Raw genomic sequence first — 17891 nt, 5'->3', positions numbered from 1 at the left:
CCACGATGCTGTCCATGCAGAGGCAGGGAGAGGGTGGCGTCTGGCTTGGACTGATCACCTACAACCGAGTTCAGAACCACCCTCTGGGACAACGATGAGATCCCCCTCACCAAGTGCTTAGCCAGCTCGCTCATTCTCTGCCAGAATAGTTTCAGGGTGGCGCGGTTTAGCACCCGCCTCGCAATGAGAGTGGGCGAGATCACGAGCTATTGGCACTTTCACCTCTGAACAAACCTCCCCACCCCCATTCTCCTCGGTCCTTCCTCCTCCTGACTGAGGAGCTGAAGCCAGCTTCTCAATGGAAAGCACAAGCTCAAGTGGAAACTGTGGTGGAAAATCACAGCGGGGCGGGGGATTGCCCCAGTGTGTGAACTTTAACAGCAGCACTTTACACTTGTTGGCAAGAGCTTCTGATCATCTGGTTTCAAAAACACAGAGATATAGGCGCTGTTTTACACATTTTAATTTCTGTCAAAAAACTCCTATAAACAGCTGTCAAACTACAGAATTGTGAAGTGGTTACAGTGCAGAGGAGTCCATTCAGCCCATCATGTTGCTGTCTACAAATGATACCCATTCACTGATAGTCCCTCGACTGGATTCGCTGAGTTAGCGGAGACTGTGGGGCTGGAGCAGGAAAATGGATCAGCCCTTTTGAATAGCCAGTATTAGCAGGATGGGCCAAATGGCAGTTGACGGTCTGATGTGGTTCTGTAGACTGGAGCGTTACTAATTCATTTCACCCCAAAACTGGTCTCTGTTCTTTCACCAGCCTGTCTCAAAGATAGCCTGCTGTATCTAAGCCTCTCAGCTCCTGTTAGAGACTCTTCCAAATCACCTACTCGATCAAACCTTTGGTCTCCAGTCTCCTTGATTCTCAATACACTCCTGGGAGACACCATGGCCCTGTGAAAGGTGCTATATAAATGGACGTTATTGGGCGTAGATTGAGGATCAGCAACAGGCCTCAATATCACATCTGATCAGTGGGTGGTGAGAATTTTACTCCCCCTCCCACAGACTCCCCCCACCCATCCCCCCCCCAACCACTCCTCTCCCACAGACTCATGTGTCTGGGCAGGATGCTCTTTGGAGGATCGGTGTGGACTCAATGGGCTGAATGGCCTGTTGCCACACTGTAGGGATTCTATTCTAAGCACAGGCAGACGACTCCTGACACTATAACCCGATGATCCCGAGCATCATCTAACTCAGTCCCGGATCCTACTTTCTCCCTTTAGCCCAAGAACTGTGCGCCTAACTCCTTCTTCAAAACATTCAATGTCTTGGCCTTGACCTATTTTCTGTCTCAGAGAATCCCACAGGCTCCCCCACTCTCTGGGTGAAGATCTTTCTCCCCGCTTCAGTCCCAAATGGCTTCCCCCATATCCTCAGGTTGTGACACCCTGGTTCCAGACTCCCTGATCATTGGGAACACCCTTCCTGTGTTTACCCAGTCCAGTCCCCTTAGAATGTTTAAGGTTTCTGTGAAATTCCCCAACCGCACCCCATTCTTCTGAACTCCTAGGATGGTTCTGTCAATAAGAATGTAACAAGTAGGAACAGGAGTAGGCCATTCAGCCCCTCAAGCCTGCTCCCCCATTCAGTAGGATCATGGCTGGTCTGACATTCCTCACGTCTACTCTCCTGCATTTTCCCTGCACCCCTTCATTTCCAGGTCATTCCTGGGCCATCCCAGTCTGGTAAACCTTCGCTGCACTCCCTCCGTCGTCAGAACATCCTTCCTCAGGTAAGGAGACCTCAAGTGCACACAGTACTCCAGGGGTGGTCTCACCAAGGCCCCACAGGTCTCTCTTATCCACATCCCGTCCCGCGAGGTGCAGAAGCTTTCGATTCACCATGGCAAACCAGGGAATGTCACCCCCACCCCCTCCTCCAGGAGGAGGACATTCAGTCTGTCGGGTCTCTGCTAGCTCTCTGAGGGAGTCAGTCCCGCTCCCTGGGCTTCTCCCCACAGACCCTCACGTTCACACCGAGGAGTGGTCACAGCTGAGCACGAGGCTCAGTCCAAGCTGCTCTGAGTCTTCACATTCCCACACGCCATGCCGAAGTCAGCGTTTGGTATTCACTCCCCCACAGGGATCTCAGAGATCGAGAACGTGGTTTGGAAGAAACAATCGAGATGAGAATGTGACAGAAAATTCTGTGCTGTCATTAGAGAGAGATGACTGGTGGTGGTTTAACCTCAGGGTCACCGTGCCTCAGGCGAAGGGAGAGGTTCAGAAGGAGAGTCCTTCGCGGTAATCTCCATTGGTGTGAGGATTGAACCCACGCTGTTGGCATCATCCTGTATCACAATCCAGCCCCCTCCAGGTCAACCCTAACCCTGCAGGCTTATAGAGAGCACCAGCCAGACACAGAGAGAGAGACAGAGAGAGACACACACACCCCACTCCCCACAAACACACCCCACTCCCCACAAACACACCCCTCCACAAACACACACCACCCCCCACAAATACCTCCCAAACACACACATCCACACACACAACCCCTCCATAAACACACCCCTCCATAAACACACACCATCCCCCACAAGCACACCCAGCCACAAACACACACACCTACCCACAAACACACCCCTCCATAAACACACACCACCCCCCACAAATACCCCCCAAACACACACATCTACACACACACCCCTCCATAAACACACACCACCCCCCACAAATACCCCCCCAAACAAACACACACGGACACACACACCCATAAACACACACCATCCCCCACAAACACATCCCTCCACAAACACACACACCCCTCCACAAACATACCCCTCCACAAACACATCCCTCCACAAACACACCCACCCACCCACAAACAAACCCCCTCACAAACACACACACACTTCTCCCCCCACTCACACACAGACGCATGCACACACGCACACACAAGCACACACACACAAACAGATACATACACATGCACAGATGCACAGACACATACCACCCCTCACAAACACACACCCATGCACACATACACACACACCCACTTACACACACAAACTCACAAACACACACATGTATGTAGACACACAGACACACAAACAGATATATCCACATGCATAGGCACAGAGATATATGCACACAGACACATGCTCAGATCCAAAATCTGTCACAAATTAAAATAGATAGTAAAACAAAGAACCGTAGATGCTGGAATTCTAAATTAAGAACAGAAATTGCTGGAGAAACTCGGAAGGTCTGGCAGCATCTCTGGAGAGAGAAAAGGTTAACATTTCATGTCCAGTGACCCATCGTTGACTGTAAAGACCAGACCAGTGCAAGTACAGAGTGTTTGAAAAGCATTGTCTCCCCTGCTGTCAGAACGCTGAGTCGCTCTTCCTCATGGAGGGGGGGGAGTGGGGGGTATATCCACTGGTTTGTCTCAGGAGGGTCCAGTTTGGGAGCATGGGTACAGACTCCAGCCTGGGCTCAGCTTCGTCGCTGCCCCTCCCAACATTGTCAGGGTGAAAGAGACGGGGTTGTGGGGAGGGGGGGTGGTGATGGAGTTGGGGGTGAGGAGGGGGTCCCTGGGCTCTCTGTAGGATGGACTCAGCGATCGGAGACCGGCCATTGGACTGAAGCTGACCAGCTCTCCCCTCCCCACCCCCACGCTCTCCCCAGGGGTGTATTCAGGTCCCCTTGTTCTCTCAGAGAGGGGGGGGTACTATGGAGAGCTCCTGGGGTTTGAGGTGGCACTGTTGCTGATGACACTGGTGGGTTCGGACTCCCTCTACCCGCTCCATGCCATTCCGAGACCCGGTGACCGTCCCTGCCCTTCGCCTGAGGCCCTCCCCAGTCCTCCTCAGACTCTCCCCGCCTTGTCTGGGTGGCGACGGGGCAGGGGGACGGTGCCACCTGCGGTGGGAGGCCAGGTTGGCTGGGCACCCAAAGACCTTGCCGCATTCAGGACACCGATGCTCCTCTCTGGCAATGCCAGGGCAGCGGTGCCCAGCCAGACCCAGGGAGTTGGGGTACTCCCCCCGGCAGAGACGGCAGACGAAAGCCCCCAGGAGGTCGGGGCCTGTCGGCCTCCCTTTGGCATCACCACCTCCATGCCCCTCGGTGCCCGTCCTGTCTCGTCCGGGCGGACCCCTCAGCCAATCCGCTGGTGAGTCACGACCTCTGTGACCCTGGGTCCCGGATGGAGTTGGTGCAGAGAACAGCTCTGCCCATGGCTGAGGCCAGGGGGATGTTAGACAGTCCATGGGCACCGAACTCACGCCTGGTGACAACTCCCAGGTTCCTGGCCCACCATTAATAACTACATCCACGATGCCGCCCCGCTCTCGTTCTCGACTCTGACCGGCTTCCTTTGGTGTTCCTTCCCCTCCAACCGGGATTTGCCATGCCGTGAATCCCTCTCGGAAAACCTCCACCTTCTTCCCCGTCACCCTATAGGACCTCGTCCCTGGGTTTCTCTTGATCAGAAATCCTCGGGGCATCTCGAGCGAGAAGTTCCGAGAAATGGCAGAGACAATCATGAACAAGAGCAGCAGCAGGAACACACGCTCCGAGACACAGCACAGCTCAGAGATGTATCTGCATCTCTCCGTCTGTGTGTGTGTGTGCGCGCGCGCATGCAAACTTCTTAATTAACACATAACCAATTAACACACAAGGATGACGAGCCACAGAGATTGGACGAGGACAATTTTGGCAAAACACAGTTCATTAACACTGTGTTAATCCCAGGACGGTCTCTTTGTAAAATAAAGATCGTGAACCTTTGGGCTTCCAAATAAATATTCTGTACTCGAACAGTCAATATTGTATATGTTAGTGTGTCCATCCAATGTTGTCAGCATCCACTCCTTACAAGATCGCCAAGTAAGACCCTTCTTCCCATCTAAGGAGGTAGTTGGATGGGACAGGGTAGAAAGACCATTCGGCCCAACCCATGTAACCCAACATCAATCTGATGCCATCTTCATATCGCGTTTGGTGGTGTGGAAATAGTCAACTCTGTGTTAACTGTTGCCTCGTGTGATTCAGGAGAGGGTAAGCACAGCACAATTGGACACTGTGAACAGATAAATGAATTAATAATGTGGGATTCTGCTTTCCTTTGGCATTTTCTCAGCCATTTGGGCCTTGCCTTGTCCTTCCAATCTCTCAGCCTCCAGCCATTCTCTCCCAGTCTCCATATCCATTGGGATTGTTTCCAGTGAGTTAGGGGTTACCCAGGGCTCTGGGAGCTCAGGAAGGTCCTGACCTTCGTCCATCTGCTGAACAAGGCTGAGGCAGTGCAGACAGCAGAGGCTTTTGTGATAACGATGGAATGAGTTTGTCCGAGGAGCTTCAAATCAGTGACTTTGACCAGCCAGCAGTTGCTGACGATACGGCTGTGGGGCTTTGGTTCCTGAAGCTGTGATGCTAGTGAGGGCCTCCCTCACAAAGGGTTAATGATTCCTCCACATTCTCTCTGGGTCTCACTGGATCCCGATAATGGATCGATTTTTGTTCAATTACGTCTCCAAGATGGCGGCCGAGTAGGACTCCTGAGCGAGAGCTTGTCCTCTCTGTCCTTTTCTTACTTTCTCTCCCTTTTCACGTTTTTTTGTTTCTTTTTCTTTTTACCCTCCATTCTCGGGCGGCATCAGTGACGAATGGGGTGAAGGCCAGAGCGGACTCTGGCCTCAGTCAGGACTCAGACTCCCGGCCTCAGTGTGGACGCAGACTCCCGGCCTCAGTGTGGACTCAGACTCCCAGCCTCAGTGTGGACTCAGACTCCCGGCCTCGGTGTGGACTCAGACTCCCAGCCTCAGTGTGGACTCAGACTTCCAGCCTCAGCGTGGACTCAGACCCCTGGCCTCAGTGTAGACTCAGACACCCGGCCAGAGCGCGGACTCAGACTCTTGGCCTCAGTGGGGGACTCGGACTCCTGGCCTCAGTGGGGGACTCAGACTCCTGACCTCAGTGTGAGACTCAGACTCCCGGCCTCAGTGTGGACTCAGACTCCTGGCCTCAGTGTGGGACTCAGATTTGCAGCCTCAGTTTGGGACTCAGACTCCCGGCCTCAGCGTGGACTCCAATTTCTGGCCTCAATGTGGAATCAGACTCCCAGCCTCAGTGTGGACTCAGACCCCCAGCCTCAGCGTGACTCAGACTCCCAGCCTCAGTGTGGACTCAGACTCCCGGTCTCAGTGTGGACTCAGACTCCTGGCCTCAGCATGGACTCAGACTCCCAGCCCCAGTGTGGACTCAGACTCCCGGCCTCAGCATGGACTCAGACTCCCAGCCTTAGTGTGGGACTCAGACTCCCAGCCTCAGTGTGGGACTCAAACTCCTGGCCTCAGTTTGGGACTCAGACTCCCGACCTCGGCGTTGACTCCAATTTCCGGCCTCAATGTGGAATCAGACTCCCAGCCTCAGTGTGGACTCAGACTCCCAGCCTCAGCGTGGACTCAGACTCCCAGCCTCAGCGTGGACTCAGACTCCCGGCCTCAGCGTGGACTCAGACTCCCAGCCTCAGTGTGGACTCAGACTCCCGGCCTCAGTGTGGACTCAGACTCCCGGCCTCAGTGTGGACTCAGACTCCCAGCCTCAGTGTGGACTCAGACCCCCGGCCTCAGTGTGGACTCAGACTCCCAGCCTCAGCGTGGACTCAGACTCCCGGCCTCAGCATGGACTCAGACTCCCAGCCTCAGTGTGGACTCAGACTCCCGGCCTCAGCGTGGACTCAGACTCCCGGCCTCAGTGTGGACTCAGACTCCCAGCCTCAGCGTGGACTCAGACTCCCGGCCTCAGCATGGACTCAGACTCCCAGCCTCAGTGTGGACTCAGACTCCCGGCCTCAGCGTGGACTCAGACTCCCGGTCTCAGTGTGGACTCAGACTCCCAGCCTCAGTGTGGACTCAGACTCCTGGCCTCAGCTCTTGGCCAGAGCGCGGGCTCAGCCTCCTGGCCTCAGTGTGGGACTCAGATTCCCAGCCTCAGCGAGGGCTCAGACACCCAGCCTCAGTGTGGGACTCAGACTCCTAGCCTCAGTGTGGGACTCAGACTCCCGGCCTCATTGTGGACTCACACTCCCAGCCTCAGTGTGGACTCAGACTCCTGGCTTCAGTGTAGTACTCAGACACCCGGCATCAGTGTGTTGCTCAGACCCCCAGCCTCAGTGTGGGACTCAGACTCCCAGCCTCAGTGTGGGCTCAGACTCCCAGCCTCAATGTGGGGCTCAGACTCCCAGCCTCAGTGTGGGACTCAGACTCCCGGCCTCAGTGTGGGACTCAGACTCCTGGCCTCAGTGTGGGGCTCAGACGCCCAGCCTCAGTGTGGGACTCAGACTCCCGGCATCATCGTGGACTCGAACTCCCTGTCTCAGCATAGACTCAGACTCCCGGCCTCAGTGTGGACTGGGACTCGCTCGAGATGAAGCCCGGTGTGCTCTCTGCAGATGACACCAAAATTGGAGGTGTAGTGGACAGTGAAGAAGATTACCTCAGATTACAACAGGATCTGGACCAGATGGGCCAATGGATCTGGACCAGATGGCAGATGGAGTTCAATTCAGATAAATGTGAGGTGGTGCATTTTCGGAAAACAAATCAAAGCAGGACTTATACACTTAATGGTAAGATCCTAGGGAGCGTTGCTGAACAAAGAGACCTTGGAGTGCAGGTTCGTAGCTCTTTGAAAGTGGAGTCGCAGGTAGATAGGATAGTGAAGAAGGCGTTTGGTATGCTTTCGTTTATTGGTCAGAGTATTGAGTACAGGAGTTGGGAGGTCATGTTGCGGCTGTACAGGACATTGGTTAGGCCACTGGTGGAATATTGTGTGCAATCGGAAAGATGTTGTGAAACTTGAAAGGGTTCAGAAAAGATTTATAAGGATGTTGCCAGGGTTGGAGGATTTGAGCTACAGGAAGAGGCTGAATAGGCTGGGGCTATTTTCTCTGGAGCGTCGGAGGCTGGGGGGTGACCTTATAGAGGTTTACAAAATTATGATGGGCATGGATAGGATAAATAGACAAAGTATTTTCCCTGTGGTGGGGGAGTCCAGAACTAGAGGGCATAGGTTTAGGTTTAGGGTAAAGCTGGTACAATTGCAATATTTAAGAGGCATCTGGATGGGTATCTGAATAGGAAGGGTTTGGAGGGATATGGGCCGGGTGCTGGCAAGTGGGACTAGATTGGATTGGGGTAGCTGGTCAGCATGGACAGGTTGGACCGAAGGGTCTGTTTCTGTGCTGTACATCTCTATGACTCTATGACTGTTATTCTAAACTCTTATTTCTCTATTTTTCTGATTTATTGCTGGACTTTTTTTTATTTTTCTGAATACACAACTAATCTTGGACGAACTCTTGGGCAAAGTTCACAACACAGAATCAGAGAAGTTAATTGCTGTTTTAAGTCTGTCCAAAAGAAAGGCTGCAGTAGTGAGTATAGTGGATTCTTTCTTGATTATATGTTTTTGGAGATAAGTCTCTTGATTAAACTTAAAATATAAGCCATAGCTATTAATTTAACATGGTGCAGTGTTTTGTAGAGGAATAAGATGGTGTTATTTTCTGGGTCTGTAGATTGTGAAGGAGCAAAAATGGCCTTTGCAGTGATATGTACTTCTTGTCAGATGTAGGAGTTTAAAGAGAGTTTAAGGGTTGCTGCGGATTATATCTACCATAAATGCTGTTGGATGTGAATCTTATCAGATTGAGTGGATCGGTTGGGGAGACAGATAGAAGCGATGCGGAATTTGCAACTGCAACAGTATGTGATGGATGGCAGTTATAGGAAGGGGGGAAAGTCTCAGACACAGTCACATAGATGGGTTAACTCCAGGAAGGGTAAGAGAGGTCAGCACCTAGGACAGGAGACTTATGTGGATATACCCATTTCAAACAGGTGTGCTGTTTTGGAAAATGTAGGGGGTGATGGATTCTTAGGGGAACGTAGCACAAACAGCCAAGTTTCTGGTATTGAGACTGGCTCTAATGCAACGAGGGGTACGTTGGCCTCCAAGAGCTCAATTGTGTTAGGGGATTCTGTAGTCCGAGGTACAGACAGACGTTTCTGTGGCCAACAGAGGATAAGCAGAATGGTGTGTTGCTTCCCTGGTGCGAGGATCAAGGATGTCTCAGAGAGGGTGCAGAATGTTCTCATGGGGGAGAGGGGCCAGCAAGAGGTCATTGACCACATTGGAACCAACGGCATTGGAAGGGAAAAGGTTGAGACTCTGAAGGGAGATTACAGAGAGTTAGGCAGAAATTAAAAAAGGAGGTCCTCAAGGGTAGTAATATCTGGATTACTCCCAGTGCCACGAGCTAGTGAGGGCAGGAATAGGAGGATAGAGCAGATGAATACATGGCTGAGGAGCTGGTGTATGGGAGAAGGATCCACATTTTTGGATCATTGGAATCTCTTTTGGGGTAGAAGTGACTTGTACAAGAAGGACGGATTGCACCTAAATTGGAAGGGGACTAATATACTGGCAGGGAAATTTGCTAGAACTGCTTGGGAGGATTTAAACAAGTAAAGGGGGGGGGAGGTGGTGGTGGGACCCAGGGAGATAGTGAGGAAAGAGATAGATCTGAGACGGGTACAGCTGAGAACAGAAGTGAGTCAAACAGTCAGGGCAGGCAGGGACAAGGTAGGACTAATAAATTAAACTGCATTTATTTCAATGCAAGGGGCCTCACAGGGAAGGCAGATGAACTCAGGGCATGGTTAGGAACATGGGACTGGGATATCATAGCAATTACAGAAACATGGCTCAGGGATGGGCAGGACTGGCAGCTTAATGTTCCAGGATACAAATGCTACAGGAAGGATAGAAAGGGAGGCAAGAGAGGAGGGGGAGTGGCATTTTTGATAAGGGATAGCAGTACAGCTGTGCTGAGGGAGGATATTCCCGGAAATACATCCAGGGAAGTTATTTGGGTGGAACTGAGAAATAAGAAAGGGATGATCACCTTATTGGGATTGTATTATAGACCCCCCAATAATCAGAGGGAAATTGAGAAACAAACTTGTAAGGAGATCTCAGCTACCTGTAAGAATAATAGGGTAGTTATGGTAGGGGATTTTAACTTTCCAAACATCGACTGGGACTACCATAGTGTTAAAGGTTTAGATGGAGAGGAATTTGTTAAGTGTGTACAAGACTATTTTATGATTCAGTATGTGGATGTACCTAATAGAGAAGGTGCAAAACCTGACCTACTCTTGGGAAATAAGGCAGAGCAGGTGACTGAGGTGTCAGAGGGGGAGCACTTTGGAGCCAGCGACCATAATTCTATTCGTTTTAAAATAGTGATGGAAAAGGATAGACCAGATCTAAAAGTTGAAGTTCTAAATTGGAGAAAGGCCAATTTTGGTGGTATTAGGCAAGAACTTTTGAAAGCTGATTGGAGGCAGATATTCGCAGGTAAAAGGGACGGCTGGAAAATGGGAAGCCTTCAGAAATGAGATAACGAGAATCCAGAGAAAGTATATTCCTGTCGGGGTGAAAGGGAAGGCTGGTAGGTATAGGGAATGCTGGATGACTAAAGAAATTGAGGGTTTGGTTAAGAAAAAAAAGGAAGCATATGTCAGGTATAGACAGGAGAGATCGAGTGAATCCTTAGAAGAATATAAAGGCAGTAGGAATATACTTAAGAGGGAAATCAGGAGGGCAAAACGGGGACATGAGATAGCTTTGGCAAATAGGGTGAAGGAGAATCCAAAGGGTTTTTACAAATATATTAAGGACAAAAGGGTAACTAGGGAAAGAATAGGGCCCCTCAAAGATCAGCAAGGCGGCCTTTGTGTAGAGCCACAGAAAATGGGGGAGATACTAAATGAATATTTTGCATCAGTATTTACTGTGGAAAAGGATATGGAAGATATAGACTGTAGGGAAATAGATGGTGACATCTTGCAAAATGTCCAGATGACAGAGGAGGAAGTGCTGGATATCTTGAAACGGTTAAAGGTGGATAAATCCTCAGGACCTGATCAGGTGTACCCGAGAACTCTGTAGGAAGCTAGAGAAGTGATAGCTGGGCTTCTTGCTGAGATATTTGTATCATTGATAGTCACAGGTGAGGTGCCGGAAGACTGGAGGTTGGCAAACATGGTGCCAGTGTTTAAGAAGGGCAGTACAGACAAGCCAGGGAACTATAGACCGGTGAGCCTGACCTCGGTGGTGGGCAAGTTGTTGGAGGGAATCCTGAGGGACAGGATGTACATGTATTTGGAAAGGCAAGGACTGATTCAGGATATCAACATGGGTTTGTGCGCGGGAAATCATGTCTCACAAACTTGATTGAGTTTTTTGAAGAAGTAACAAAGAAGATTGATGAGGGCAGAGTAGTAGATGTGATCTATATGGACTTCAGTAAGGCATTCGACAAGGTTCCCCAAGGGAGACTGATAAGCAAGGTTAGATCTCACGGAATACAGGGAGAACTAGCCATTTGGATACAGAACTGGCTCAAAGGTAGAAGACAGAGTGTGGTAGTGGAGGGTTGTTTTTCAGATTGGAGGCCTGTAACCAGTGGAGTGCCACAAGGATCGGTGCTGGGCCCTCTACTTTTTGTCATTTACATAAATGATTTGGATGTGAGTATAAGAGATATAATTAATAAGTTTGCAGAAGACATCAAAATTGGAGGTGTAGTGGACAGCGAAGAGGGTTACCTCAGATTACAACAGGATCTGGACCAGATGGGCCAATGGGCTGAGAAGTGGCAGATGGAGTTTCATTCAGATAAATGCGAGGTGCTGCATTTTGGGAAAGCAAATCTTAGCAGGACTTATACAGTTAATGGTAAGGTCCTAGGGAGCGTTGCTGAACAAAGAGACCTTGGAGTTGAGGTTCATAGCTCCTTGAAAGTGGAGTCGCAAGTAGATAGGATAGTGAAGAAGGTGTTTGGTATGCTTTCCTTTATTGGTCAGAGTATTGGGTATAGGAGTTGGGAGGTCATGTTATGGCTGGACAGGACATTGGTTAGGCCACTGTTGGAATATTGCAAGCAATTCTGGTCTCCTTCCTATCAGAAAGATGTTGTGAAACTTGAAAGGGTTCAGAAAAGATTTAGAAGGATGTTGCCAGGGTTGGAGGATCTGAGCTACAGGGAGAGGCTGAACAGGCTGGGGCTGTTTTCCCTGGAGCATCAGAGGCTGAGGGGTGACCTTATAGAGGTTTACAAAATTATGAGGGGCATGGATAGGATAAATAGCCAAAGTCTTTTCCCTGGGTGGGGGAGTCCAGAACTAGAGGGCATAGGTTTAGGGTGAGAGGGTAAAGATATAAAAGAGACCTAAGGGGCAACCTTTTCATACAGAGGGTGGTACGTGTATGGAATGAGCTGCCAGAGGAAGTGGTGGATGCTGGTACAATTGCAACATTTAAAAGGCATTTGGATGGGTATATGAATAGGAAGGGTTTGGAGGGATATGGGCTGGGTGCCGGCAGGTGGGACTAGATTGGGTTGGGATATCTGGTCGGCATGGACGGGTTTGGACCGAAGGGTCTGTTTCCATGCTGTACATCTCTATGACTCTATACATTTTTTTCCCTAAAAATGTGTATGCAAGAATCTGTAGCTGGGTATGTTAGTGCCTAAAATGGCATTTGGAAGTAGTGCCTTGTAACTTTTACACTGTGCTCATGTGAGCGCACATGGGAATAAAGTAAATTCTCCTGGTAATAATTGCTCCAGGTCTTGTTCTCAAGTGTGTTCCCCTCAGCCAAAAGGCTTTTGACTTTCCCAAATCTAACAGTTCCCAGTAGCTAACCGCACTGCTGGTCCTCTGTATGTATAGATAGATGGGAACTGGGCAGGCCAGTGCAAACTAATGAGCATTTATTAACTATTGAGTATAGAAGCAAAGAGGTCCTTCTGCAGCTGTACAGGGCCCTGGTGAGACCACACCTGGAATATTGTGCGCAGTTTTGGTCTCCAAATTTGAGGAAAGACATTCTGGTTATTGAGGGAGTGCAGCGTAGGATCACGTGGTCAATCCCTGGAATGGCGGGACTATCTTACGCTGAAAGATTGGAGCGACTGGGCTAGTATATGCTTGAGTTTAGAAGGCTGAGGGACGATCTGATTGAGACGTATAAGATTATTAAAGGATTGGACACTCTGGAGGCAGGAAGCATGTTTCCACTGATGTGTGAGTCCTGAACCAGAGGACACAAATTAAAAATAAGGGGTAGGCCACTTAGAACAGCGTTGAGGAGAAACTTCTTCACCCAGAGAGTGGTGGGTGTGTGGAATGCTCTGCCCCAGAAAGCTGTGGTGGCCAAGTCTCTGGATACTTTCAAGAAAGAGTTGGATAGAGCTCTTAAGGATAGTGGAATCAAGGGTTATGGGGATGAGGCAGGAACAGGATACTGATTGAGGATGATCAGCCATGATCATAATGAATGGTGGTGCTGGCTTGAAGGGCCGAATGGCCTACTCCTGCACCTATTGTCTATTGTCTATTGACAGTAAGCACAGGGCCACGGTTCACTAGAAGTCAACTAGAACATTCTTCAGTGAGGAAAATGTGTTGCTGGAAAAGCGCAGCAGGTCAGGCAGCATCCAGGGAGCAGGAGAATCGCGTTTCGGGCATAAGCCCTTCTTCAAAGCTTTGACAAAGGGTCAGTTAGACTCAAAACGTCAGCTCTTTTCTCTCCTTACGGATGCTGCCAGACCTGCTGAGATTTTCCAGCATTTTCTCTTTTGGTTTCAGCATTATATGAAGTTGGAGAGTCATAGAGATGTACAGCATGGAAGTCCATTCATCAGTCTAGCGACATCAGGGAAGAAGCTCTTCCTGAACCTGGTGGTCTGTGTGTCCAGGATTATGAATCTCCTGGTGACCCATTGGTATCAGAGCCATTAGACATGTACACCACGGAAACAGACCCTTCAGTCCAACTCGTCCATACCGACCAGATATCCTAACCTAATCTAGTCCCATTTGCCAGCAATTGTCCCTCTAAACCCTTCCTATTCATGTACCCATCCAAGTTGCCTTCTAAATGTTGGAATCGTCTTTGCCTCCCTCCTTTTTAAAAAAGAGTGTTTTGATCTCTTTTGTTTTCCAAAGTTCCAAAACGATGCAACAGCTCATAAAACAGTAACTACTGCTCCTGGAATTCGAGGAAATCAGCTCCAACACTGAAAACACCTCAAAAAAGGAGCCACAATTGTTTTCCCTTCCTCCATCTTGGATTGCCCATTAACACTGGACTGTTAATCCAGGGACCTGCGGAACGCTCTGAGGACCCAGGTTCGAATCCCACCATGACAGATGTTGAAAACTAAAGAAAAACCTGGAATGGATGAATCAATGATTGGGGACAAAATCCAATCTGGTTCACTAATGTCCTTTTGGGAAGGAAACTGCCATCCTTATCTGGCCTGGGCCTACATGTGACTTCAGACCCTCATTGATGGGGTTGACGCTCAACTGCCCTCTGGGTAATTAGGGACGGGCAATAAATGGTGGCAATCTCATGAATGAATTAATTGAATATGAGAGGCGTAAAGGGCCAAATGGCCTGCTTCTAACTCCTATTTCTGCATCAGAGGCATCCAACATTTTGATTTGTCCCTTTAAACCTCTAGCAGTTTCGAAAGATGAACATTTCAGAACAGGAAAAGTCACCGTTCTTGAGCCATGTGCTAAGACCCCCCCTCAACAGTGCCCAGATCTCAGCCCTCTCCTCAATGATTCTAGAACTTTCTCTTCCCTACTGAACGAGTTGGGCCCAGTCCCTTGCACGCACACACATACACACTCTCTCACACACTCACACTCACTCTCACACACTTTCTCACACACACATTCTCTCTCACACACACACACACACTCTCTCTCACTCGCACACACACACACACACTCTCTCACTCACACACTCACACACACACACACTCTCTCACTCGCACACACTCACACACACACACTCTCTCACTCACACACTCACACACACACACTCTCTCACTCACACACTCACACACACACACACACTCTCTCACTCGCACACACACACACACACACACACACTCTCTCACTCACACACTCACACACACACACACACATACATCCTGGGGTTTGAAACACTCTATAAGAAGAAGCAAGGAGCTTGATCCTCACTAAACAACAAAAGAAGAAACCAATCTTAAAACTGGGTCACGCCATTTGCTTGAGTGAAATTGCAGCTCAAGAGAAAAAAGTCTCCAAGGCCTCTGTCAGTAAGATATCGAGTAAGGTGACCACAAAAGGGGCTGTGGCTTCTCTTAAACTGATGTAACCCCATCTCCCTCTCGCTCTCAAAACAAGAGCTCAGCAACTCCGGATGTGAAAGAACTTTTGAGCTTTGACAGTGAGTTGTATCAGTTTCCAGTGTTTCACTCTGACACAGACACCACTCTCGTGATTGTCTTGGTGGATCCATATCTGTCTCCTTGGAAACCGAGTGGATTGGTTATTAACGGGTTGCGAAGACCGTGTCTCTCTCGCTGTCTCTTCAGGGTAGACTCTCCGATATCAGGATGGTTCAGCTGGAACTGGGAGTGTATCCCTGTCAATAGGGAAAGGCCTGGGAGCAGACAATGCTGAGGACATCATCGTGTGATACCAGTGACCCGGAGCTACAGATGAGGTATTTTACATCAAGTGTCCTTACTTCATAGAGCTGCCACCGCTAGACAGAACAGGCCATTCGGCCCCAACTGTTTGTGTGCTGGTGTCCATCCTCCATACTGTCCCTCTTCAACTTTACTGTTAGATTTGGTTTGTCAAGAGATTGGTGTAGATGGGTTGACACAGACTCAATGGGCCAAAGGGAACATGTACACCTGACCCTATATCCTTCCAGTTTCCTCTGTTATTATATAGAATCCCAACAGGTTTGGAAGCAAGCCATTCAGCCCATTGAATCCACACTGACCCCTCCCCGAAGAACATCCCATCAACCCTGTTCCTGTAACCCCACATTTCCCATGGCTAACCCACTCAGTCTGCACATCCCTGGACACTATGAGGCAATTTAGCATCGCCAATCCACCCAAACCTGCACATCTTTGGACCATGAGAGGAAACCCACACAGACACAGGGAGAACGTGTAAACTCCACACAGACAGTCGCCCAAGGGTGGAATCGAACTGGGGTCCCTGACACCATGAGGCTGCAGTGTGAGCCACTGAGCCACCGTGCTGCCCTAATGTTCCTATCTATTGAACTGAAACATAGAATATGGGAACAGAGGTAGGCTATTCAGCCCTTCAGACCTGCTCCACCATTCAATAACATCATGACTGATCATCCAATTTTTCCTTCTTGCTCCCCCATACCCTTTTGATCCCTTTTGCTCTAAGAACTGTATGTAAATATATGTCGATGTGTATGCTTTTTGTCTTGACCACTGAACTGTGATAGCTCTCCATTCTCACCACTCTCAAGGCTGAAGAAGTCTTTCCAAATCTCCCTATTGGAATTATCTTCTTTTGTTTTGGTGCCCAGTTTCAGATTTTCCCACCACCCCGCTCCACATCGACCCCCTTCTAAATTCCAAGACATCTGCTTGGCTCTCCCCCGTACCCTCCCCCTTTTTTATTTCTCTAAACGTTAGACCCTTGGTGTTTTGGTTCTTTTCTGATGGTTGATTGACTGTTGGATTTTTCAAGACTTTTGTCATTTTTCTTTAACTCCCAGTCAAGTCTTCAGCTAAAATCTTTGGGAAAATTGTGCATATAAAGCTGGATTCCAACAAGGTGGGAGGATACATCTATGCTGGGGTGAGGGGGAAGGGGACGAAGTAAGGATGGGAGAAGGCCCACAAACACCAGCACAGGACAGACAGGCCGAATGGCCTTATTCCATGCCGAGTCCTCTCTTGATGCCTCTTGCTGTGAGACGGCTGCTGTCAACACCACTTCCTTTTTGAAATATTCTCTCGTGGGGGTCCATCATCACCCATCTGAGCCAGGGGCAGAATCAGCCACATTGCTGTGGGTCTGGAGTCACATGTAGGCCAGATAGAAGCCTTCTCTCCTTGAAAGGCCATTAATGGTTTTGTCAGCGACAATTGGGGACAGACTCGTGGTCGCTAACAGAGACTAACCTTTCAATCCTAGACTTACTGAGGGAATTTAAAACTCCACGCGGAGTGCTGTGGTGGGACTGGAGCTACCCCACCCTCTCCACCAAGAACGACAGTCTGGGGCCACTGTGAATTAGTATTCACCCCTCCACCATCATCATCCCTGGCTTCCTAGCCTTCCACTAGAATCTGGCCTTGTCATCATTAACGTTAAGAGACAAACTGCTTGCTGGAGATTTAAAGAATGAGAGGTGATCCAATGGAAAAAATATGACATTCCCAAAATCCCCACCTCACCTGCAACTACCCCCACCCCACCCCCATGCACACGCACACACACACACACACAGGCACAAAAACACACACACAGACACACACAAATACAGACACAAAGACAGACACACACAGTCATAAAAACACACACAGACACACACACAAAGACAGACATACACAGACATAGCCACATACACACATGCATACACACACACTCTTTCTCTCTCACACATACACACACAAAGACAGACAGACAGACACACACACTCACACACACACACAAAGACAGACACACACACACAGACAGACATAGCCACACACATGCATGCTCACACACACGCACACACATGGCCTTGCTATCACAAAAAAATCCAAAAGAACTGTGGATGCTGTAAATCAGAAACAAGAACAGAGATTGCTGGAAAAGCTCAGCAAATCTGGCAGCATCGGGGAGAGAAATCCGAGTTGATGTTTCAGATCTGGTGACCCTTCCTCAGAACTCAGTCTCCTATTACACACAACCCATTGTTAGCCACTAACAGTCCCCACTGACAGCTATTCGCCCT

The 17891-nt window shown here is 49.4% G+C and overlaps 1 protein-coding gene across 1 annotated transcript in view; it reads left to right on the top strand.

Annotated features, from left to right (window-relative positions):
- The first annotated feature begins 15439 nt into the window (after positions 1 to 15439).
- Positions 15440 to 17891, top strand: part of LOC140454596 (ras and Rab interactor 2-like) — a 62590-nt gene continuing 60138 nt past the window's right edge. The window contains exon 1 of the mRNA XM_072549459.1: positions 15440 to 15611. Within this exon, the coding sequence (XP_072405560.1) occupies positions 15562 to 15611 (50 nt within the window). The 5' untranslated portion in view covers positions 15440 to 15561. The remainder of the gene's footprint in view (positions 15612 to 17891) is intronic.

This window comes from Chiloscyllium punctatum, chromosome 29 (genome assembly GCF_047496795.1).
Source record: "Chiloscyllium punctatum isolate Juve2018m chromosome 29, sChiPun1.3, whole genome shotgun sequence".
Taxonomy (NCBI): domain Eukaryota; kingdom Metazoa; phylum Chordata; class Chondrichthyes; order Orectolobiformes; family Hemiscylliidae; genus Chiloscyllium; species Chiloscyllium punctatum.
Note: the sequence above shows the minus strand (reverse complement) of the source record. Positions and strands in the feature narration are given on the sequence as shown.